General features: G+C 40.7%; 2 protein-coding genes across 4 annotated transcripts in view; one reads left to right on the top strand and one right to left on the bottom strand.

The window, feature by feature from the left end:
• AP2B1 (adaptor related protein complex 2 subunit beta 1) overlaps positions 1-17,504 on the bottom strand; it is a 105,048-nt gene extending 87,544 nt beyond the window's left edge. For 2 of the 3 annotated variants that reach the window (XM_054593119.1, XM_054593121.1), the window contains exons 1-4: positions 17,359-17,504; positions 11,881-11,940; positions 6,368-6,473; positions 1,730-1,865 (exon numbers count right to left, since the gene is read on the bottom strand). In XM_054593119.1, the coding sequence (XP_054449094.1) occupies positions 1,730-1,865; positions 6,368-6,473; positions 11,881-11,917 (279 nt within the window). In that variant the 5' untranslated portion in view covers positions 11,918-11,940; positions 17,359-17,504. Of the gene's footprint in view, positions 1-1,729; positions 1,866-6,367; positions 6,474-11,880; positions 11,941-17,160; positions 17,173-17,358 lie in introns of those variants that run through there. The other variant, XM_054593120.1, reaches the window with a different exon arrangement.
• A 4,088-nt stretch (positions 17,505-21,592) lies between these two features.
• On the top strand, positions 21,593-24,542 carry PEX12 (peroxisomal biogenesis factor 12). Its single transcript, XM_054593264.1, has 3 exons — positions 21,593-22,271; positions 22,586-23,139; positions 23,962-24,542. Exons 1-3 carry the CDS (start codon positions 22,146-22,148, stop codon positions 24,359-24,361), a joined length of 1,080 nt encoding a protein of 359 aa, XP_054449239.1. The 5' UTR covers positions 21,593-22,145; the 3' UTR covers positions 24,362-24,542.
• The last annotated feature ends 414 nt before the right edge of the window (positions 24,543-24,956 follow it).

Below are 24,956 nucleotides of genomic sequence, written 5' to 3'. Positions count from 1 at the left end.
GCACTTAACTGTTTCATAGACACAATAAAGAAGTGGGTCAGCTCCCAGGCTGAGTGAAAGCCTGCTGAGCTGGCGTCACCATCCCCATGGCCATGAGCAGACCCGCCCTAAAAACAAAAAAGGCCCGTGGCCTCGTACTCTGGCACAGGAAAAGCTACAGGAAAAGCGAGGAACTAGAAAGAGGAGCCCCCTCCCGTGGGTTCACAAGCAGAAGGCAGGGAGGGAAAGCGGGCTGGGCCTGCAGGAAAAGCAAAAGAGGGCACGGAAGCCAGTGTGGGCCTGACCTAAGCAAGTTCCTCCTTTACTAGAAAGTGCCCTTCCAAATACTGTGCGAATAAAACGGTTAGTAAGAAGGAACACTCCTTAAATTGCCCTACTTTCAAAAATTTCTTTAAATATTATAAACCCATATGTGTGCTAACTTCAAAGAATTGTAAACTAAATTCTTTCCAATGAGGCAGTCTGTCTATGAACCACTGGACAGAAAGAACGAAATGTTCTTTGATAGTGTGCAATGTAGCTGAACAGGTAAAGGACAAAAATTCCCAAAGAAAAAAGAAAGCATAATGGTTATTTTTTGAAAAGTGTAATAGATGCTAACTTTAGAAATGATATCTCTTTTTTAAAAAAATACAGATGCAATTTCAGATAGAAAAAAGTTTAGTAAAAAAATATATTAATAGAAACAACTTCATCGTTATGTTCATCAAATCTAACAAGCAAAACTGTGACGGGACATTAAACAACATTAAGGATTTTTTTTTTTAAGATTTTACTTATTTTTAGAGAGGGGACGGGAAGGAGAAAGAGAGGGAGAGAAACACAGACGTGTGAGAGATACAGTGATGGGTTGCTTCTCGCACATCCCCAACTGGGCACCCAGCCCACAACCCAGGCATGTGCCATGACCGGGAATTGAACTGGTGACCTTTCGGTTCACAGGCTGGCACTCAATCCACTGAGCCACACCAGCCAAGGCGAGGAATTTTTTTTACTGGTCCAATTTTTAAGATGTGAAAATGGTATTGTAGTTATCTTTTAAAAAGAAATCTTACTCTGACAAATATAAGAATGAAATGATTTTTCATCTTGATGATATTTGGGATTTGCTTTAAAATTATCCACCAGGAGAAAGGATAAGGGTCAGGAAAGCATGTATAGGGAGTATAAAGTAAACAAGACTGGTCATGAGCTGGTAACTACTGAAACTACAAGATGGGTTTTTGAATACTCCCTCTACTTGAATATGTTTCTGATTTTCCATAATAAAAAAGTTAATCAAATGTAAGATCTATTAAGTAAGACAAAGCAGAAGTAGTACCCGTGTAGTAGTTTCCACTACTTCTGACCTATAAGCATAATTTCTACAACGATGAAGCAGGTCACTGATACTACAATAACACGCCCACCCTATGTCGGCCTTGAAGTCTTTGTGAGCCTTTGTCAGCTCACAAAACAGTGCGGCTTCCCCTGGCTTTCTTCTCCCGTTTGGCAAGATGCACTAAGCCCAGCAACAGAAGGTTCACCATATGGTCTGAGCTGGATGACAAGTGTTGGCATATAGAACGCCTAACACGTGGATATTCCTAGTCACTGCCAGTACTTCTCTCTAGAGGCCTTCTTTTGGAACAGAGGTCGCTTATTTGCAATGCAGACACTAATGGCATCGAGACACGTCTGGAAAGGTTACTGGAAGGAGAAGACACTGATCCTGAGTCTTTGGAGTCACCTTCACAAAGCTGTTGACAGCCATGATGGCCATGTCTGGCTGGCTCTTGGCGTAGTTCATCAGGTAGAGGTACACGAGCTTCTTCAGTTCCAGGTTGTCAGTCTGCATACAGTTCACTACATCTGGAAAGAGAGAGCTGAGAAGAGAGGAAAAAGAAAAAGCGAACAGACATTGGTGCCAAGCTGTTAGGTAAAACACACAAAAATAACCCCATTCACAAAGTGATCTGATGCAAGGACAAATGTCCCCATAATGATATTATTACAGAGATGAATTACTGAAGAAGTTGGAGTACTGATCCCGAGAAGATCCCTAAAAATAAAATTTTAAACACTTTATTATGAAAGTTTTCAAACAAAAGCAGAGAGAAAGCAATATAACAAACCCAAAGTATCTATCACCCAGCTGCAAACAAATACTGATACATGCCCAGGCTTGTTTCAGACCCCATCAAGTTGCTCTGGGTTATTTTTAAACAAATCCTAGACATGGTATTGTTTCATGTATAATATTTTAGGAATTTTTTAAAAATCACTCTATCATTCAAAAAATTAACAATAATTCCTCATGTCCAGTCATCACAGTTCCGAAGCACTGCGGCTGCTACACTTTTTGATGCTCATTATTTGTCCACCCTTGAAAGTAGGAACCTATTCAGTTAGCTCCTGAGCCTTTGTAATATGACCCTCTATTTTCAGTCGCTTCCCTGCTTTCTGGCAGAATAAAATGCTCCTTTCAGGCTCATTTTGTCACCTCTAATCCCACATTTTTTCTAAGACATCATGAAACCTTTTTAGTGTAATTTATTTTACACACCAGACAAATGAAATTCCAGTGCACTCGAATATAAAAGGAGTTTGGGTTTACACTCTTCCCAGGTTCCAGTCATTTCATGATTTACTGTTCCCCTATTAAGGCCAACAAAAAGAAATTGTATTTCCATTCCATTTCAAGCACCATTAGCTTGAAAGAGTTGAGAGCTTGTCAGATTTAAAGTGTAAGTTGCATTGAAAAAAATATAGGTTAACTATAATTTTATGGAAAGTTAGCAACTAACCTTCTCCATAAGGCTCTATCAAAGTACCTTGTAAATACTTCTAAATATCTTATCATTAGTACAGAAGAAAGGAAAAGCAAATGTCAGTAGATTTCTACAAAAAAGAGAAATAATTGGTCACATGGTATAGCTCTCATAAAACATACAAAAATTGAGATTATTTATAAAAAGGAAGATGGACTGCGAGGTCAAAGAATCCATCGTATCGCCAATAAACCAAGGACTTCTGCCCTGGAAGGGAAACTACTTGTTTAATTTGCATGTGTGTTCCTTATGCAGTTTCATGTACATGTAGATAATTAATAAACACTAATAACATCCTCCAAAAATAAGTGTTCTTTCTGTTTCTTAGAGGAATAGTTTGTGAAAAACAACTGTAAAACAAGTAAATAAACGTGAAACATTAACCAACAGAAAATTCAAGATCCTAAATAATTTAATTCCAACAACCTGCACAAGATCAAGAAGATCTTGATCGAAAATAGTCAAAGTTCTAGAGGTAAAGGCTATTAAGTACCAAAGTGTAAAGCTAGAAACCTGAACTTTCCATTATAGTAGCCTCTAGTCATATGGCTTGCAATGTGGCAGTCCAAACTGAGATGTGATACATATTAACCACACTGGATGAAAAATATAATGTAAAACACCTCATTAATAATTTTATGTTGATTTTATGTTGAAATAATACTGTTTGGGGTACATTGGGTAACATAAAATACATTATTGAGATTGATTTCATCTATTTTACTTTAATTTTAATGTGGCTACCAGAAAATTTAAAATTGCACATGTGGCTCACACTGTTATTTCTACTGGACAGTGCTTAACTTGAGGTTACCTGCAGTAGAGACTGAAATATAACCTATGAACAGCTAACCTCTATTATTTCTTTGAGCACTCTTTCTACACAGCATAAATCCCTTCTCCTCCAAGAAGGGTTCTTCAACTATTTCTATTTATATGGATCTCTCTTTTGTAGAATTCTTATTGCCTTTAATATATACATTATAGTACCTAATTATCTAATTTTATTTTATTACTAAGGCTAAAAGACATCTACTGTCCTTTTGTCTGAATTATGATATGCAATCAATAATTAACAGATTAACAAACAGTACTTACCAACCTTAAAAAAGGACACCCCAAAAAAGAGTTGTAACTTTTCTGTAAGATGCAGAAATAAACACAAAAGCCCCACCAATGACGTACGCTGACTTTTACCAGTTCATCTGTACTGACATGCTCAGCCTAGGGTTACTGATTCCTTGGCAAAACAGCCCCTCAGGGACTGCTCGTGGGCAAGCAAACTATTTTTGCATGAGTAGTGAGCTAAAAGTGATTTTTACACATGAACATTTACAACTGATCTGATGACAGAAAGAATACTCACTTTGAACCCCAATTAAATAAACCGTAACCCCCTCCAAAAGAATCCCAGCTTCTCTTTAGTAGACACATAATACAAAAAAACTGTACTTAATTATATGTTGAATTTTGTCAACAAAATATTTGTGGAAATTTTTTTCTCTCGTTATATAATTACCTACATAATATCCTCAATTTTTTGCCTCTTGGCCTGCTAAGCCGAAGTTATCTACTATCTTGCCCTTTAAGAAAAGTCTGCGGACCTCTGAGATAGATGGCCACATAAGAGACAGCATGTTAAGAACCAAATGTGCTTATGTGCTAACAAACGAAACCCCAACGACAAAAATCTGCCTGCGCAGCACAGCAGCACCTGGAGCACCACGGACGGCAGTGAGTCACTCCTATTGTCACCATCTCCGCCCGAGCCCTGACTGGCTAGGGAGGCCGCTCTCACCCGCTGGGTCTCATCACATCGCGCCTTTAAAAAGTACCGCGATCCCCAGAGTGTGTTTGTTCTTGTGGGTTATATAACTATGGATATTTTACCGTATCAGGAGTTAAAACTGAGTAATTTTAGAAATACCGATCCACTTAAAATAACAGTAAGTACATTTCATAGTAACAAATACTGTTTTAAAGTAAAAATCTATTTTTTTAAAAGGAGATGACATTGTTTTACTTTTTTGTAAATTTCTTCAATGTCTAGTTTAAACGAACATAGCTGGATTCTCATGTGCTCTGGCATTCAACCGGTTGTAGAATGTTATTTTGGTTGAAATGTAAGAAAAAAAAATCCAGCTTCACACATTATATAAATTGAAAAAGGGAAAAGTATTTTAACAGCTTTTTCATATAATGGTATACCCTTCTTTGATAAGCTGAAGCTAGACAAATGGTTTTCATTTTTTTTTTTAGTCCATAAATGGTAGTTTCTTAAGTTAGGTGCAATATGCAGTCTGAAATCATAATCTTTCCGTACTTGAAGTAAAATCTACTCCCTTATCATTTATTTTGAATGGGCCTTTAATCCAAGCACCATTTTGTGATATATGCACTGGTCATTTGGAAAATATTGGTTCAATGAGTCACGCAGATCTTCCCGATGTTGGCACATTTCATTATATAACAGCAAATAATCACATCCAGTACCTTCACCACCAGTCTCACCAGAAAATCTCTTAAGTATTGGGAAGCTGCCAAGCTCGTGACAGGAGACACAAGTTTTCCAACGCTCTAATTTTCACTTTAAAGCTTAAATTTATCTAATGTCATTCTCCTCTCCTAGAAGTAACAGGTTCACTTTGTTCATTTTTGATAAACTGTCTCCCAAATACTGAAGTCTGGCTAATTATAATTTGTCTGTCCACCATGCTTTCACAGGGAAGTGGTATTCCCAATTCGAACACTCACGCATGGGCTTTGTTTTCAATTCAACCATCACTCTTTGCTACACAGCAGAAGTGCTATATGCATAATTCCTATCTTACAGGATATTAAAAGGTTCGGACGTTTAATAAGCTTCTATGCTTCATGAAGAACAGCCCTCAGTGCAGCCCCGTTTTTCTCCTGCACGTACACGGTGAAAAGCGCAAGGACCACCACCGCCGCCTTGATAGACGTTGCCACACTGGCAGTGCAAGTGTCAACGTAACGAAAAAGGCTAGTGATACCTACGTTATTATAAGAATAGCTTTGACCTCAGGGACCCCCTGAAAGGTCCTGGGAATCCTCGGGCCCGCAGGCAATCCTTACTTATTTCCGAATGGTGATGCTAAATTACATAAACTGGTTTTTCTTTTTTAAAGAAAGTATTTTGTTAACACTGATTTTTATCTGGAATTCAGGACCTGAATGTAGAGTTATAAAGTTGACGGCACTAGCTTAAGCCATTGAGAGAACATACGAGCTTCCGCTTCTTGGTATATTTTTATCATCTCCAAAAACTACCTCAGCAACAGATTTGAAACTGTGCCAGCCCTCAGGAGGTTTTATGCTAAGCAACAAAATCAAGCTGGTTTCACTCTTCCAAAACAAACAAACAAACTGAAGTCGCAGAATTAACATAAAGGCAACTACACTTTCTAATGCTGTTTTCAGGGACAAAGCCATTCTTACAGGTTCTCTGATTGCCACAGTGTTAAGTGAAAAGCAGTAAAAGCCATAACGGAGGGTATGGGTCTAAAACGGTCAGCGGCAGGCGTGACTGCCCCTACCTCACGTCCTTCCCCACAGTCATAGCAGCGATCACTTTCTTCACAGCCTCCTTTCTCTTTTCTTTCTTTTCATTGTTGAGTTCAGCCTTTAATTCAAAGATTTCTCCTATAAGAAGAGAAAAACAAAATAGGTGGGTTCCCAGGACCAAAGGACTAAAGCAGAATACTGTGTTATGTAATAAGTAACACAACGAACGTCTACCAGAGGCAGGGCAGCAACCAAAATAAGACTATTTAAAAATCATAGGATAAGTACAACTCAAATCCCTAGAGTATTGACTGACGCTCATAAGGATGCCATCTTTCAGGTTATGGCAAGAGAGGAACATACGATCCAGATCTTAGGAGGCATAGGAGTGGGAAAAAGTAAATCTCACAATATCTCACAATACAGGGGGACAGTGGCACCTGAGGAATGATGTCCCCCACCAGAATTTCAAGGTCCTGGGGAAAAAAAATAAACATAGGCAAGGAAAAGATCCACAAATCAGTATTTTCAAACCCCAAAAGACCCCAGATATCATTTCATTCACCCACTTTTTTCTTTTAAATTAACTAATTAGCCCTGGCTTGCGTGGCTCAGTGGACGGAGCGCCGGCCTGAAAACCAAAAGGTCGCAGGTTCGATTCTAGTCAGGGCACATGCCTGGTTTGCAGGCCAGGTCACCAGATAGAGGCCGGTGAGAGGCAACCACACACTGATGTTTCTCTCTCTCTCTTTCTCCTTCCCTTCTCCTCTCTCTAAAAATAAATAAATTCTTAAAAAAAATAGGCATTTAAAGTTATTTATTTTTTAGAGAGAGGGGAATGGAGGGAAGAAGAGAGGGAGAGAAACACAGATGGGAAACTTTGATCGGTTGCCTCTTGTAAGCGCCTTGAGGCAGGGGTGGGGGGGGCCATAGGAGCTGAACTTGCAGCCCAGGCATGTGCCCTGACGGGAATCGAACCGAACCTCTGCTTTGTGGGACGACGCCCGACCAACTGAGCCACACCTGAGGTCTCATTCACCCACTCTCTCTCTTTTTTTTATTATCAAACAAGTTTTCATTTATTCATTTTTTTAAAGATTATGTTTGTTTATTTTTAGAGAGGGGAAGGGAGGAAGAAAGAGAAGAGAAACATCATGTGTGGTCGCCTCTCACACGCCCCCTAACCCAGGCATGCGCGCTGACTGGGAATGGAACCAGAAACCCTCTGGGTCACTGGCCGGCGCTCAGTGCACTGAGCCACACCAGCCAGGGCCCGTTCACCCACTGAACTTCAAGGTAAAGAACTGAGGCTCAAAGATCTCAGTGAGTTAGTGACAAGAGTATCTCCTGAATCCAGAAGTTCTCAACCATGGCCACACACTATTTCCTGGGAAGTATTTAAAAAATAACAATGCTCAGGTTCCACTTTGGACCAAATAAATCAGAATGTCAACAAGTAGAATTTATTCATATAAATCACTCATATAAAGTTCCCCCAAGTGATTCTAATGCACAACAGCAGTTGAAAATCACTGCTCTACTCTAATTAGCACTTTAAAAACAATTAATGCGGGGGGGGGGGTGTTAATGGGCTTTAAGGCCCCCATCCTAGTCAATCAGCCTAACAACAGAAATAATAATCCTGAAGCTTCACGAATGGTGCAAGCAAGAGTCACCTCTAAAGGAACAGCCTCCGAGAACTGACTGTTCAGGCCCTGCACTGTGAAGCAGCAAGGCTGTCGCCACTCTGTTAAGGCCCAGGCTCACCTGTGTCCAGAAAGTTGGGGCTGCGACAGGAGAACACAACAACCCTCCACTGGTTTTAAAAGAAAAAATACCAGCACGCCCACGAAGAAGCAGACGCCCACTTCACCCTCCCATCCATACACTCAAACCCTTGTACAATATGGCCCCATTTTCTTCCACCTTCACGTGGGTTCTTCGTGTTCATTTCAACCAGACCTCGCTCATCAGTATAGAAATAGCGGGGACAGAAAACTATGTCTTCTCCTGAAACCTCTAAAGTGAACTATGAAACTAAGAAAACCAGCCACTGAACACTAAAAAAAAGCTTGTTACATCACTATCCACTGCCAACAAGGGAAACAAATTCGCATTACAAAAACTGCTGTTTTACTTAATTGACAGCTGCAAAAATAGCACAGCCAGAAAAGTTGGATCCTTCAAAGAGTCACCCTCCTCTTCATCAAGTCCTCTGCTGCCAGATCCAGCTCCTTGGGGCCCTTCCTGTCACTCACTTCCGGGAACGATGAGAGACAAGCTGCAGGGTTTCAGAAAAGTCTGAATTGCGAATAGCAGCAGGAGTTGAAGACTCAAAACAGGATGTAATTGAAATTATTCCAACTCCAGTAGCATAAACTTAAAGAACATGTTCCTGTGGCAGCTCCGGTGGGTGTTGCAGGAGGCGAACGGAACACAGTCTATCCATTTTTAAAATACAGCATTTACCGAGCCATGATTCATCGCTAAGTCTTAAAGTTTTACAAATCCCTAAATAAAAAAAGGCTACAAGGACCCATTACAAGAGAAAGTTTGAAGAGTTACTTGAGTTTTTAAATAACTTTTTTTGTCATTATAGACAATACCTTGGTCATCAAAGCCAAACAAATGTTAACAGAATACACTCATTTCAGAATAAGAAAATCAGAAAAAAGGTGAAAATGGATAGCAAGGGTCTAGAGGCTTTTGTGAGGTGCAAGCAATAGAGACAAAAGGGAAGAAGCTGGGAGGAGCTAAGGAGGGGTACTAAGTGAAGCAAGGTGTCTCATACATACAACTTTACCAAATCTTACCTTTCCCCCCCTTCCCCTTAATCAAAGTCTACCAAGCACTGCTAGCAGCTAGCAATTCTCAATCTTGGCTACAGATCAGAAAAATCTGGGGAGCTTTTAAACCCTCTGCCCATCATCTCCCTGCCCCCGCCCCCCGGAAACAGCCATATCCCAGACCAATGAAATCAGGTTATCTGGGGCGGCGGGGGGGACCTGGTCATCAGTATTGTTTTCAATTACCCTAGGTAACTCCAATGTGTAGGTAAGGTGGAAAGCCACTGACTAGTAGGTAGTTGATATAATTAACTAACTATGGAGCTTTGTGCATTATAATGCGAGCCTGTTTACCCTTATAGTAAACTCCGAATGACAGAACAGGACAGATATGCTTGCACTTTCTAGGAAATATTCTCGTGTCCCTTGCTCATTCTAGGCCACTGTAGTGTGCCCTCCTACCTTTTTTTTTTTTGGTAAATCATTGCAATCTTAAAGTACAAGATGCCCCAATTGTTAACATTATACAGTATTTGTTTCATCATACTTTCCATATAGTTTACAAGTTTTTCTCCTGAATCATTTTAACAGTAAGCTGCATGCATCATGTCTCATTAGCTCTAAATATGTCAATGTTTAATCTCAAAGAACAAGGAATGATCTTACATAACCGTAACAGAATAATCACAATCAGGAAATTTAACAATGATACATTATCATAAAGACCTTACTCAAAGGTCTTGATAACATCCTTTACAGCAACTTTACACCCATCCCCCTTGGGCCAAGAGCCAGGTCAGGATCGTGCACTACACTTACAGTCATGCCTATCTACTTAGTCTCCTTTAATCTGAAACAGTTCCTCAGCCTGCCTTTCATGATGACTTTTTTTTTTTTTAGCATGCTCTCAGTTTGGATTTCTCATGGGTGTTCCCTCATGATTACACTGACATTACATATTTTGGCAGGCATAATTCATAAATGGTATGTTCTCCTCAGTGCATCACATCAAGAGGGAAAGGGATGTTACGTTGTTCCATTACTGGTGATGTTAACACTGAGTACTTGGTTAAGGTGCTCACTGCCAGGTTTTGACACTGTAAAGTTACTATTTTTTCCTTTGTCACTAGTAAGTGATTTTTGAAAGGATACTTTTGAAACCATATAAATATCCTACTCTTCAACACTCACTCACCTGCCACTTATTTTAGGCTTCACTGATGACTCTTGCCTGAATCAACTACCACTGTGATTTATGAGTATTTATGTATCGATGATTTGATGGGCTACAATCCAATACTTTGATCACTTTTTAAATTATCAATTTCAAGTTTGGCCAATGGAAGCCCCTTCAAATTATTCTGCTCCTTGACATGTGCCATCATTTTTTGAGTATTTCCTTTCTTTTGCTCTCTGGCATGAGATGTTCATGTTTATCTTGTACTTTCTCTTGGCCCAGTCTTGGAATCAGTCATTTCTCCAAGGAATCCCAAAGGCTTTTAGTGGGAAACAGTATTTATAAATCAAGATCTGGGTATTATGTATCCTTTTGCATCTACTCTGACTTGGAGGACATAAGGATATTTTATAAGAAACTCTGCCAATGTTAGGGGAGAGACTATGACTCACACATAGCAGGCATTCAGTAAATACTTAAGCAGTGAATGAATAAATCAAGGCAGAAGGACACTGCAGAGTGTTCTTTGAGACCAATCTTGGTTAAATCTGGAGACAGTCAGGAGATGAAGCCAGTAAACATCACAAGGGAAACCAGAAAGTTACATTCTGGGGCAGAAATGTTATCCTATTTCAGCCACTGGAGGAAAGGAGGAAAGGTACATTTGAGAAGGCAAGTTGTTAGAGAACAAGAGGGATGGTGTCTTTCCCAGGATACTTCAGTAAACGGAAAGACTGCTGAATACGCAGAAGGCTGATCCGGACAAATGTGCAAAGCTCAGCTGCAGGGCTCCACAGGCTGAAAAGAGCTAAGTTGGGCCGCCTTTAGCACTAGAAAAGAGCTATTTCATTTAGGAAGAATTTTACAAAAAGATAAGGAAGTTGGACTTTTCCAAGAAGCCTTAGTTCCTAGCCTGACAACACCCACATATAAAAATCAGTATTATATTTCTGATTACAAAGACGGTGAGGTTAATAAATTTAAAGTTATTCAAGTAGTCTATGACCTAAAAATTGTATTACTGACTTTAGATGTTCTTGTTCTAAGTACAAAGAATGTATCTAGACAAAGCTTAACCAAAGGAGGGACGGTTATGAAAATATCAAGTTTCTTGCATTGGTCTTCCTGACCCCATTTTCTTGAAAGATAAATTTTAAAAAATTATATGCTTGTATACACATAGAAAAAGATTGAGGATACACACTGAGTTCCCCTCAGGAACAAGAAGAGGGAAGGAGAGAACTTTCGTTTTTACTTTATACATATCTACATACAATAGTATTTCTTGTTATAAAATATGAATTTCCAAGAAAAACGTTGAAAGAGAATAAATGTGCTCAGATCTATCTATCTTCAATGGATCACTGCTGGATCCCTTCCTCGTACTAAGACGGAACCTTCAAATCAAATTTAAAACCGATACTTTAATTTCCTCAATACACTTTTCTGTAGAAGCACCAGATCTCCAGAGAGACTGCCCACAACATGCTTGTCTGAAGAAGCCAGGAACATTGCACTTGGGACAATCTTACAGCATAACTTTTGAGGACTTTCAAAGCTTTGATCAGGTTCTCGTACTTACCTTTTTTATTGGTTGTGAAGTACTTGGAGTCAGTCATGGTGTTGGCTCTTTAATGTGTACCTACAGCAAGAGAAAAGAATTCCTTTATCCAAGTTATCTATGTCCAGCAAGTTATAAATTAATTTTAAGAACATTTATATATTAGAATTTCTGTATTTAAAAATAAATATCTTCTGCCCTGGCTGGGTGACGCAGCTGGTTGGAGCATGGTCCTGTACACCAAAAGGCTGCAGGTTCGATCCCCATTCGGGATGCATACAGAAGGTAACTGATCAGTGTTTCTCTCACAAGGACGTTTCTTTCTCTCCCTCCCTTTCTCTCTAAAAGCAATAAACATATCCTCAGGTGAGGATTAAAAAAAAGAAAAAATCAGTCTTCTTCCTTTCTACCATTGGGGATTCAAGGGGATGCAAAGATAATTAGGAATGTAACTCTTGCCTTAGGAGCTAACTGGGGCAAAAGCCAAATGTAATGGAGTAATAATCTGAACCTATTATGCCTTATGGCTTTGTGATTTTAATCACAATTATCTCCTAAAAGCCTCCAAAACCTAAAAACTAGACTTTTTAAAAAATATATCTTCAGTTAGTCACTCAAGTTTGTTTTGAGAGCTATCCCCATTACTTTCCAGTCAGGGAAATCTGATTTACTTCCCTGCCTCAAGATGAAGTCACTTCAAAGCATGTATTCTGAAGCAGGGTAAGGTCCAAGGAGAAAACAATTCTGCCAGTCTATTCACCATGACATGCAACTTCCAGTAAAAGAATCTCAAAAAAATAAAAGCAAGCCCAAGCAGAATACCCTGACAACGGCTTTACCCATGGATTTTTTTTTTTCAAACTATGATTTTTGTTATTTCCAACACTTCCCCAAAGAAAAAATATCAGTTTACAGCTAAAAACAAGGCAAAAACAAAAACAAAACCCTGAGATATCAGAAGTGGCATTAAAACTTCAAAGAACACAGATCCCAGCCTCAACTTGAACTCTTCTGTTCCAGCTGCCAGAACTAACCCAGCTGGCACGTGGCTCTACCAGGAAACAAAAACAGCAAGGACTGGTCACATTTCTCCCCCCATAATAAGAGACAGATTTCTGATTTCAGATACTTGCATTAAGGTTTTTGTATAAGACACCTGATTTTTTTTTAAATACATTAAAATTTTCTTGTAATAATATCCCTTCTGGCTCTGGCAGGGTAACTCGGTTGGCGGGAGTGTCGTCCCAATTCACCAATATCGTGGGTTCGATCCCGGCGAGGGCAGTGCAAGAACCCACCAATGAATGCATATGTCAGTGGAAAAACGAACTGGTGTTTCTCTCTCTCTCTGAAGTCAATATAATAATAATAATTAACAAGTTTAAAAAAATAGTAATATTCCTTCTGCACTCAAAACTGAGTATCTTCTTCCTTACCACCATCATTAACAATACTAACTACCAAATATAAGACAGATGCCCTGGTACCTGCTCATTACTGTCAGGTCAAAACAACACAAGTGATAATATATTTGGCAAACCTGAGTGATAACACATTTGGCAAACAACAGTAAATAAGGATCTGAGGAAAAGACCTAAGCACTAAACAAATCAATGTAATTAAGGAAAAGGAAAAAAGCCAGAAAATATAGAACAATGCAAAAAGCATGGCTCACATCATCTCTAAAATGTGCTGCTAGGAGCCCTGGCTGGTGTGGCTCAGTGGACTGAGTGTCAGTCTGCGAAGCAAAGGGTCACTGGTTTGATTCCTAGTCGGGCACAAGCCAGGGTGGTGGGCCAAGTCCCGGCGGGCGGGGGGTGGGGCGGGGCGCGCACAAGAAGCAACCACACACACTGATGTTTCTCTCCCTCTCTTTCTCCCTTCCTTTGCCTCTAAAAAATAAATAAAATAAAATAAAATAAAATGTGCTGCTTGGACAGCCTAAGAGAAACAGATTCATCTGCCCCCTTTCCAAGCAGCTGCCTCACTATTTCCAGTCCTGATCCTCCTGCAATAGCGCTTCAGGTTTTACCAGAACTTCACTGAATCACCTTGTTAAAAGTGAGCCAGAACTCACAAATACCATTATAGAATGCAGAAATGTTTTGATTGCATATGTTATAATTAAAAATTAACCTGTAAGGCTTGCCTTATACAATATTTTTGTTGTAATGCCTTTCTAGCAAAAATTCAGAAAAAAATGGATAACTATTTAATCCATTCACAATGTAAACTAAATGGGAAGTGGGCAAATGGAAGAAAAGAGGTTTTTACATGGAAAGACCTGGAGAACTTATGTACAAAGAGAAAACCCAGCACACAAAAACGATTACTAGAGCCTGACACAAGGGCCTGTAGCTCAAGGCCATTACCATCTATCTAGGATATTATTACGCAATTTTAAGTCCTATAGGATCACCAAAGTTTGAGATTAAAAAACAAAATCTCCTTGGGATTCTCCACCCAGTGTCTTTGAAAAATGGCACAAAAAACATTGTTCGCTTAAAGCTTTCATACACATACACACACGTTAAATTCACAATGGTTTCAAAGCAATCTGTTAAATATTAAATTGACCTAGTCTTAAAGCCTATCTTTATTAATGACCCACACATTTCATTACTTCTAACAAATTTCACTGTCAAGGATTTACATCTCTGTCCTATTCTTAGTGAGCATTAACTGTTCTTAACTAGAGATTAATGTACCCACCCACAAGATTTCAGGGTAGAGGAGAGCCACCCACAAAATTTCAGGGAAGAGGAGAGAATCCAAAGTAATCTTGGACTCTAAATTAAGAATTCCTGATCTCAAAGAGAAAAGAAAAACATATCATTCTCTTTGCTCACAGTGTTGCAAACACCAGTAATGAAATGTCCTTCACTCATATTGGCAGGGAAACATTGTATTAAGTCAGTTCCTGCCTTAAGCTAACAGAAACTCCAAGAAAAATGAAAATGGTCTGAACAAAAACAAGTAAGAGGAGGTGGACTCTATTGGCAGGGAAACAGTGTATTAAGTCAGTTCCTGCCTTAAGCTAACAGAAACTCCAAGAAAAATGAAAATGGTCTAAACAAAAACATTAAGAGGTGGTGGTTGCACTAAACAGTGCAATAGTGAATGTATGAAATGCCACTGAACAGCTCCCTTTTAAATGGTTAGTTTTACGTTGTATGAATTTCATCTCAAAAAAATTACATTTGTATGTATATTTTAAAGTGAGATACACTTAATCACATGCCACATAGGTACATAACCAGATTCCGTAAAATATAGGATGGTGAAAACTGTGGTCTGCATTAGAAGCCAAAGAAAAAGCAGCCAAGATAGAGCTCAGGGGAAAAATCAAGTATTTGCTGAAGAGTTTCAAAACTCAAGCTCCTGGGGGGAAAAAAATACATTGTCCCTTCAGGAAAGCCCCAGGAGAAAGCAAAGCTACCTCTGAGTTTGGACTCACGTTACCTTTCTACAACGTCAAACTAGACAAGTCCTGGCTGTTTGGAGGGCTTGCAACGTGGCCTAGGGGCCCTGTTAAACAAGAAAGCTGCCACAGACAAAGCACACGATCGCTCTTACTTGTCCTGGCCCAGGCTGTGTGTCACCGCATTTCACAGGCCTCCCGGTACAGAATTATCCATCTAGGTTTAACATAACCTAGTTTCCACTAAATATAGATTGTGAAAGTCCCTTCTCTCCTTTCCTCCCTCCTTCCAGTCCCCCTAAAGAGAGTAAGACCAGGAAAAAAATTAACATGGTCTTAATTTCAAATGGCTCTCTGGGAAGTGGCAGCTAATTTTAAGAGTTGGTGAAGCCATTAAACCCCTTATTTTCACTTAAAGTTCGGCTTTACACAGTCTGGTGCTTATACTAATAAGCTGGCCAAAGAACTAATCAAATTATAAAGCAGAAGCATCATTCCGACAATTATCAAAGAGTTAGAAGCGCTAATCAGGTATTTTCAATAGTAATGCAAATACAATAGCACCTTCAGGTATCATTTAGGGCATAAGAAATTATAAAAGACACCTAATTACAACAGATACACCTGTGATTTCATTTACATATGACAGACAACAAGGCAACTTGTTAATGTTATACAGTAAGAAAGCAGCTCACAGTTTTACATCCAATTTTTAACTGAAATACCAATAAACTCTGAAAACTTAAACCTAGAATGAAAGGAGGAGGAAAGAACATATTCTATTTTATTCATTCCTCCTTTAGCTTGGTTCAAACCGCAACCCAAAATGTATTTTGTTTTAACAAAAAAGATGCAAGAACTGGACTTTGAGTCTCTTAATTTTGTTAGTTTTATATTAATTTTACCACCCAACTTCCAGTGAGGCTGTTTGCAGAACACACCATCCTTTTGTTTCCTTGGGAGTTTGTTAAGATACCTGCAAACAGTTCTCACCTTACCACTAGCTTAGTCATCACTGGAACGTGTTACACTTTCCTCTTCCAAATGCATCTCCCTTGTCTGCTGCTTTCTATTTCCTATTATTACTTTGTAAGTGTTCCCTGAGGCTAAGCAAGAGAAGTATACCAAGAAGGTCATTAATAATTCGAACTGTTCCTCACTGAGACCACCTTTCTTTGTCATTCTGCCTTTTCTAAACTTACTGCGGGGTTTTGTTTTTTTTAAAATTCCATTGATTATGCTAAGTGTGTGGCATTTAAAAACACTTCGTTTTAAAAATACTTTATTCACACTGCTTTATAATCAAGCAGCCAAGTGTGTTCCGTAAAAGCCCCAAATAGAAGACTACTATGAAAACAGCGTGAATAAATTCTTTGGATTCAAAGGATTTAGAGGTAACAGGAAGTTCCAGTTTCTTTGCCTCTGGCTTAATCAACAGTCTTTATCAAACCAGATCATTCTTGCTAAATCCAAATTGAAAACGTTCCGAGCTAAGATGTACCCCCCCTTCCCCCTCTTTCACATCGGATCAGTTCTAAAGGTTTTTCTTCCCGTAAGTGTTAGAATTCCTGTTCTTTCACCCAGATGGTCAGCATTGTAGGGATTTGTCCCTCCATCAGGCGGTTGGGGAGAGGTGTCTCGCAACCTCTAACTAAGGGAGCCGGGCAAACCGCTGGGGGGAACCCCTTTTCCCCTTTTGCTGGCTGGACGTCCCAGGCTCTCAGTGAACCACCCCAAGCGGCGAAGGCTGGTTCTCCCCTCGGCCTCCAGCCTCTAGCGGCCACACCCCTGGCCTTTGGCGTTCCCAACCACGCAACTTCGAACTACGTACCCGCCGGTGCTTCCCAGTTCCCAGCCGCCACACCCGAGGATTCCCTCACCCCGCCACAGCGGAGAGTCCCTTTCTCCAGCCCTCTTCCTCACAACGGTCACACCCGACGGCTCACTGCATCCTCAACGGTCACGCTCCTAGGTTCCCTATCCTCCGCCAGTCTCCAACCCAACCAAAGGCACCCCCCTAACACCGCTCCAGAGCAGCAACGAGGGACACACCCCAAAGTTAGCCGCCCTGAACTCACCGGAGGCAAGGGCGGGGGTGGCGGTAGCAGCCAGAGAGCACGGCCCGAGTGGTGTTGTAATGGTTTCCTGCACGTCACGACTCCTTTTCCAGGTCTAAACCACTGCGCAAAACCCACTTTGCCAGGGACAAAGATGGTGGACAGGAAACACTAACGTCAGAGACGCTCGCCAAATGACGCCATCTGGGCGCGCGGGAGAAACAAAAGGCGGTGATCGCCGTCGCCTTGGAGATGCACAGACTTTTTGCCTGATTGGGGAGAAACCGGCTACGGGCGTCTCCAACGATGTTTAGCAACTATCGCAAGGGATATATTAAACAAGTTGATACTCTCTGGATGTGTTTCCTCGAATAGAAGTGCAAAAACCTTACTGGGATATTCTGTTCTTTTCTTAAAGAAAAAACAGCTCAGCTAATTTCCCGGGCCAACTCAGGAGTGTGGAAAAAGGTGATCCTGCCCAGGTCTCTACACCGGCTGTGGGACAAGAGAGTGGTGCAAGGAAAAAGGCTGGGATGGCATCAGGTCTGAGTTCAAATTCCTGCCTTCAAAGTGACTAGTAAAGTTACCTAAGGTCTCCTCAACTTCAGTCTTCCTATCTGCGAAATGAGGTCTCAAATGACTTACAGTACGTGTATCTCTCTTCGGTTTGTGAAACTTAGATGGGATAAAGTCCTAGCAAGTAATAAGTGTGCTTACGCAAAAGTTCCTTCCTTTTGCTAACCACAGCCTAGACCTTCCTCTCAATTTTACTGTGAACCTAAAGCAACTGCTTTCAAATAACTTTTTTTTGAAAATGTGAAGATAGCGAGCCTGGGGCAGAAGCTGAGGAAACCAAAATTCAAAAGGGACCAAGAAGGAGTAATAAGAGAAGTAAAAGAAAAAGCAGGATGTTATGTTTCAGGATGCTTTCAGAGTTCCATAAAAGTAGGAACTATATCCATCTGTTCACTTTTCTATTTCTGAGGTCTAGCCCCCCTCCGCAAAATATGTTGAATTAATAAATGTATAAGTGAGTAGTCAATAATATCAACTGCCATAGAGATAAGGAGAAAAAGCAGGAAAGTGTCCAAGGATTTAGGAACACAACGGTCTTTGATAGCATTGCTGTCAAAAGCCACAATGAAGGCAAAAGCCACAATGCAGAAGTCTGATGATGAATTGACTGGAAATGAAATCAGGAGTTACAGATAACTCCGAAAGTATGGCTGAAAAGAGAAATAATATAGGACGGTATTGAGGGAGAGAATAGTAAGATATATGTATTTTTTATTCTATACTTAAACATTTTCTTTATACTATTCCTTTAGCAGTACTGTGGGTTCGATTGTCTTTCCTACGCATAGGACTCCAATATATCTCTACCTCTGGTCTTGACCTGTTCCCCAAACTTCACCATAAATTGCTAACTGATGGGTAGTTCTATAATTATGGTCCACCCAAATTAAGCAAATCATAAGGGAATGGGAGTTATGGGAGGGGGTTGAAAAACCTGGTTCTAGGTACAAGTTCCAGCAGACAGGTGGATTTTGTCAAGAAGATGACACTAGGAAAACCTTAAAGAACTTTGATTCATATTTCTTCCCTACTCAAGAACTTTCCACAACTCCTCATTGCCTAATATTTCCAAAACCTCTTCTTCCCTAATTTCCCCATCCGCCTTTTTCTGCAGTTTTCTCATTTATAAAATGGGGGAAAAATAGCAATACCCAATCACAACATTGTTATAAGGATGAAAAGAATTAGTATATGTTAAGCACTTAAAACTATACCTGCACATAGTATAGACTATTTATTGGATTGGCCAAAAAGTCCATTTAGTTTTTTCCATTTAAAAAAAAGACACACTTTTCATTTTCACCAATAACTTTATTGATTTGGATATTTTGAGTGTGTCGGCTCTCCCGCTATTGACTTCTAGTGGGTAGAGGCCAGGGTGCAGCACGCTAAACATCTTCCAATGCATAAGACAGCCCCACAGCAAAGAATTATTTGGCTAAACTGTCACTAGTACCAAGAAACTTCGCAAACTACTTTTGACATATTCGATCAGTCACAGCACCTTCATACACAGCACAAATCTTTTTCTGCATTTCAGTTGCATTTTTACCTTTCTTGAAATAATAAAGCAAAATATGCCAAAAATGTGTATTTTCTTCCATCTTCAGTATTAAAATAGCTACATAAAAATTCACTAATGTGACAGCTGTCACAACACGATCTAACAAAATTGTTTCAAATGAAGTTAAAGACAACTAAGCACTACTAGAGCCATCCTATGGAAAAAACTAAACGAACTTTTTGGCCAACCCAATACAGTAATAATAATATATGAATAAATTCTGTTTTACATATTCAACTGTAAAGCTACTTTTTGCCTCACCCTGTATGAGGTTAGAAATAATGTTATTCTCTTTGGTTACATAGGATTTCTGTTCAAGCTAGTCTAAACAGCTGGTAGTTACCTCTTCCACTAGACTCACACCAAATTAACCTATCTAATGGCCCTTAATATCTTTTAATACAAGTGCAATCACTTTTTATGTCTTATCTATTAAGCAAACTATAAATCTGAGTGGAATCTGTGATAAGGTGTTTATTAATCATTGACTACATTTCTTTTTTCTTATGTAATAACCTGTTTACTTTGAGTATCCTTAAAGGAATATTGGCCGAGATGTTTTGCCCTCTTTTGGCTCAGGGAGAGTGGAGAGGAACCCTAACCAAGGTAAGTCAATAGGAATTTGAATAAGTACAGTGACAAATTTGTTGAAGCTCATTCATTCCAACACTGTTGCCTGGATGAGACTTTGCTAATCTTGCTAGAGACATCCAATAGAATTGTGTAGTTTCTGTTCCTTCAGAGCTGAATTTCCTTATTTTGTTAGCTACGCCATATACTTCTAACAAATTTCTCTAAATTAGCCTGTTCCTTTTAACCAGAGAACCACGATTGATCCAAGTGTTTAGCAAATTTTCCACTTATTTTAGTTGATGTTATTTCTTAACTTCTTTTTGCTGTTCACTTAAGAAAAGTCTGTATATAACAGCTACCATTGATCAAGCGCCTAATATGTACCAGGTACTTGACAGAAACATATGTCTGGTCCTTAAACTCTCTCAGGTAAAATCTTTATCAACGTGACTTTCTCTAGCAGGCATTTTGGTAGTGTAAAAAACACCTTTTAGAACTATAAGCAAGGTTAACTTGGAAGATATCATTTCTTTCCTATTCATGCAACTAAACCCAAATGTTGTTTTTGAGGGTTCTCATATGCAAACCAATTCTCTATCTTCATACAGTAAGGTCTTCTGAGCAGTGAACAATACCTTCTGTTTCTAGCTATTTAGCCCAGGGGTGAGGCAGGAGTTCTGGAGAAAGAAGACAGGTTGAACTTTAACTCTTACCAAAATTCAGTAAACTTGTATCAACAATGCAAACGAGGCAAAGTTGCAAACGATGAAAAAGCATTTTATAAACGGTAAGGTAAGTGGCACTAACTTTGGTATACCATGGAAAGTAGTACCTTTTCTCTCAAGCCTCCCCAGTTCATGCTGGGTGGAATTCATCAGGATTCTTTCGCCTTAGCACTGTATTCGTAAACCTAATGTGACACATTCTCCCGTGTACGAAGATAGAAAGCACTTACATCTACTGTAGCAAGTGCCTAGAGTTATGCCAGAATGCAACCAAACGTAGAAGACGGGTAAGCTACCAGCTTGGACGAAATGTCGTTCCACGTTGTGAGGAACCGCCGGAACCTTTCTCATTCTAATCATCTGTCTTTATAATTGGCAGCAATACAGTTAAAGCCTCTATCTCCGGCTACGTCGCTTCAGAGCTTTCCATGACATAAATCAACCTCTACCCTGCCGCACTACAGAGAGCCTTTCCATGCCCACATGCCCTTTCTCCCTCCGACCCTAACTCGATCAATCGCGGGACCGAGCTCTGGCGCCTGATGTCGGCCCTCCAAACAACAAAAAGACCTCTGCAGAGGCTCACAGCTGGGGTTTCCTACCGATGACGGAAGCCAAAACTAGGTAAAGCAAACGAGCGAAAGATTCCCATCTAAAAAACCCACCAAGAGCCCTCTTTCATTTAAGCAGGGGCGGAAGCGGAAGTGCTAGTGGGGTCATAGAGTTTCCTAGTTCCGGCCCCGGGGCCGCGTTTGGGACTGGAGCGCCTCTCCTCCGCTGCGGTGCCCCAGCACCAGCGGCTTCTATTTCCGGGTGCGGCGTCTGTCAGAAAGCTGAGACCGACCTCCCAACCTGGCGTCCCGGGTCCTTCGCGCCTCGCCGGGGGTCAGCACGCAAGGGCGGGCGCGGGCAGGGTGCTTTACAGCCAACAGTTGGAGCCAGTCCCCACGTGCCGGGCCCGCACTGGCGCCTCTGAGCCCTCAGAACCGGCTGGCCTTGAGCCTTCGCGATTGGAAGTCCCCGGTTCGCAGCCTCCAGGACTGCAGCTCGAGAGGACAGCACTCCTTGGCCCTTACCTGTACCCCAAAGTCACGCTCTGCCCTGTGACGTGCAGCATTTGAAAAGTCCCCATACACCACTTCCACCCACGTCTGCGTTAAACTTCGTTCTTATCCTCCTTGAGACTCCGTCCCCTTTGCCTCCAGAAGTGATCTTTTTTCCCCAGTTCACGTAAAAATTGAGAGTTAAAAGTTTCGGATATCCTGCAGAAAGATTTCTTCTAAGACTGAGCGTCCATTTGATACCCCAGACAGGTTCATGCTTACTAGAGAGCTTGTGAGCAAAGTGAAACCCAGTGCACACAGAAAACTATGGCTGAGCACGGGGCTCACATCACCACTGCTTCCGTGCTGGATGACCAGCCATCCATCTTTGAGGTGGTAGCACAGGACAGTTTAATGACAGCAGTGAGACCTGCTCTTCAGCATGTGGTCAAGGTAAGGCATTAATTCTTTAAATGGTTTTAGGGACGACTGGTTAAAAATCAACCCAATAATTGATTTGGTAGCCTTTGAAGTGACCAATTAGCATATTACTTATATTCTAGGATTTAACGGTTATTGAGTCCCTGTTGTGTGTAGTCCTGTAGTGAATACCCAGCACTTCAGGAAGGATAGGGTTGACCGCAAAAGAATCTCAAAGCGTAGAATTTAGCGGGGGGGGGGGGGGGGGGGGGGGGAGGACATGTAAATATGAGGCATAGTAGCTGTGAAATGGAATGAATTTCATTTATTAATTTACTTGGCTTTAGGTTCTTGCAGAATCAAATCCTGCCCGCTACGGCTTCTTTTGGAGGTGGTTTGATGAAATATTTGCCTTGCTAGATCTTCTGCTCCAGCAGCATTATCTGTCTAAAACCAGTGCCTCATTTTCTGAAAACTTTTATGGCTTAAAGCGGATTGTAACGGAGGACACACCCAAGCTTCAGAGACTGGCCAGTGCCGGTCTCCCAAAGAAGCAGCTTTGGAAGTCAATTATATTTCTGGTTCTTCTTCCATATCTGAAAGTGAAGCTGGAGAAGCTGGTTTCTAGCCTGAGAGAAGAGGACGAATATTCCATCCATCCCCCTTCTTCCCGCTGGAAAAAATTTTACAGAGCCTTCCTGGCAGCCTATCCATTTGTTAACATGGCCTGGGAAGGCTGGTTTCTTGTACAACAACTTCGATACATCCTAGGAAAAGCTCAGCATCACTCACCATTACTAAGGCTGGCTGGAGTTCGGCTAGGTCGACTCACGGTTCAGGATATGCAAGCTTTGGAGCACAAACCAGCTGAAGCCAACATGAGGCACCAACCAGCCAGGAGGTAAGGCCTTACTTAACACTTCCCCCAAATTTTTGATTAACAAATTGTAAAGTCTTACTTTAATTTTATGAAGTCATCTACCTCAGTCCACTTGGAGCTATTTCATAGTCATAGAAAAATTCTGTGTTGATAAAACAAGGATTACCATCCTGATAACTGACCTCCTCATAACTACTACATTTTTGTGTACAGTTGCAATGGCCAGGCCCTGAGCTAGGTATTGGCTTTATGTACATTACCTCAATCCTTATCACAATTCAATGAAATAAATTCATTAGCTCCATTTAACAGTTGAGGAAACTAAGCCCTAAAAGCGAAGTACCTTGCCAAGGCCACACAGCTAGGTGGCAGAACTGAGATTCAAGCCAGATCAAGGCAATTCTCAAGACTGCTCTCAACCACGATGCTATTGCTTCTAGTTAGTGTTCGTGTTCTCCTACAAGTTCAAATACATATTCCTCAATACTGTGCTAAGTCAATTTTTAAGTGAGTTGTTTCTTTTTCTGGATATACTAGCTTACACACATGCGCGCGCATGCACACAGAGGTCTATATAATCAATGTCTCACTTTTTTCTCAAAACACAAAATAAAACCCTACTCATTAAAAGCAAAGCTTAGCCCCTATGCTCTTAAAATACTGTAAGTCAGAAAGAGGATCGTTTAGAATACAGCCTTAAGGAGACAATGCCAGTCTAGCAACTATTCAATCCCCAGGCTGAATTGGTGATTCTGATGAAATGTTGGAACTGTTTGTGTTAGTCACTGTGATTATACCTAAATAAGCTTTCTCCTTTTGCCTCCTTGTTCTACTCTCCAACAGTGTTAGTGAGAAGATCAAGTCAACTCTGAAAAAGGCTGTGGGCGGTGTTGCCTTATCTCTCTCTACTGGCCTTTCCGTGGGCGTATTCTTCCTGCAGTTCCTCGAGTGGTGGTACTCCTCTGAAAATCAAGAAACCATCAGATCATTGACTGCCCTGCCTACCCCACCGCCGCCTGTACACCTCGACTACAATTCTGATTCTCCCCTGTTACCCAAAATGAAGACTGTGTGCCCACTGTGTCGTAAAACCCGGGTGAATGATACTGTTCTCGCCACCTCTGGCTACGTGTTTTGTTACCGCTGTGTGTTTAATTATGTGAGGAGTCACCAAGCGTGTCCCATCACAGGTTACCCAACAGAAGTACAACATCTCATTAAACTTTACTCCCCTGACAACTGAAAGGGATTAGCACTGTAAGGCCACAGGGCTGGTTTTCGGCATGGTACACAGCGCTGTTTGATTCTTCTTAGCCTCAATTCATAATTACATGGATTTTAAACAACTCTGTGGATGTCTTTAAAAGAATATAACCATTGATCTTAGCCTTCTAGCCTGCTGCCTAGACCTCAACTTAGAGCTGACCAAGCTGAGTAGAGTAAGAGAATCGGGATTGGCGGGGGATATGAGGGTCAGTGTAGACGTGGGTAAAATAGGATAATCAGTACAGAAGCTTTTCCTTAAAGAACAAAGAGGTATAAGCTCTCAGAAGAAACCCAAGTTGGACCTCATAAAGCGGATGGTAAGGGGGAGGCAGGCCTCTTCTTTAGAAAAGAAAGTGTTTATCTGCCTATGAGGAAGAGGTTGGTTTTATTAGTTTGCAAACAATGTGAAAAGTGAGCTTGCTCTTTATATTAAACACTTGAAAAACAATAGTAGCTCCTTCTATAAACTGTGACCACTGGTTAAGTAACACCTGCTGTAGTTTATCAACTTCGAAAGATTCCTTTGTTACCCATACTTGTCTTGGGAAATTGGTTAAAGGGAAATAGGGGTC

The sequence above is a fragment of the Pteronotus mesoamericanus genome, unplaced genomic scaffold, assembly GCF_021234165.1.
Source record: "Pteronotus mesoamericanus isolate MK-2021 breed Mesoamerican mustached bat unplaced genomic scaffold, CSHL_Meso_final scaffold_408, whole genome shotgun sequence".
NCBI lineage: Eukaryota > Metazoa > Chordata > Mammalia > Chiroptera > Mormoopidae > Pteronotus > Pteronotus mesoamericanus.
Note: the sequence above shows the minus strand (reverse complement) of the source record. Positions and strands in the feature narration are given on the sequence as shown.

Excerpts from the sequence above, each read along its gene's own strand:
- PEX12 (XM_054593264.1), top strand. The coding sequence starts at position 22,146 with ATGGCTGAGCACGGGGCTCACATCACCACTGCTTCCGTGCTGGATGAC. Across the intron at positions 22,272-22,585 it reads CTCTTCAGCATGTGGTCAAG|GTTCTTGCAGAATCAAATCC; the intron begins GTAAGGCATTAA and ends ACTTGGCTTTAG. Across the intron at positions 23,140-23,961 it reads AGGCACCAACCAGCCAGGAG|TGTTAGTGAGAAGATCAAGT; the intron begins GTAAGGCCTTAC and ends ACTCTCCAACAG.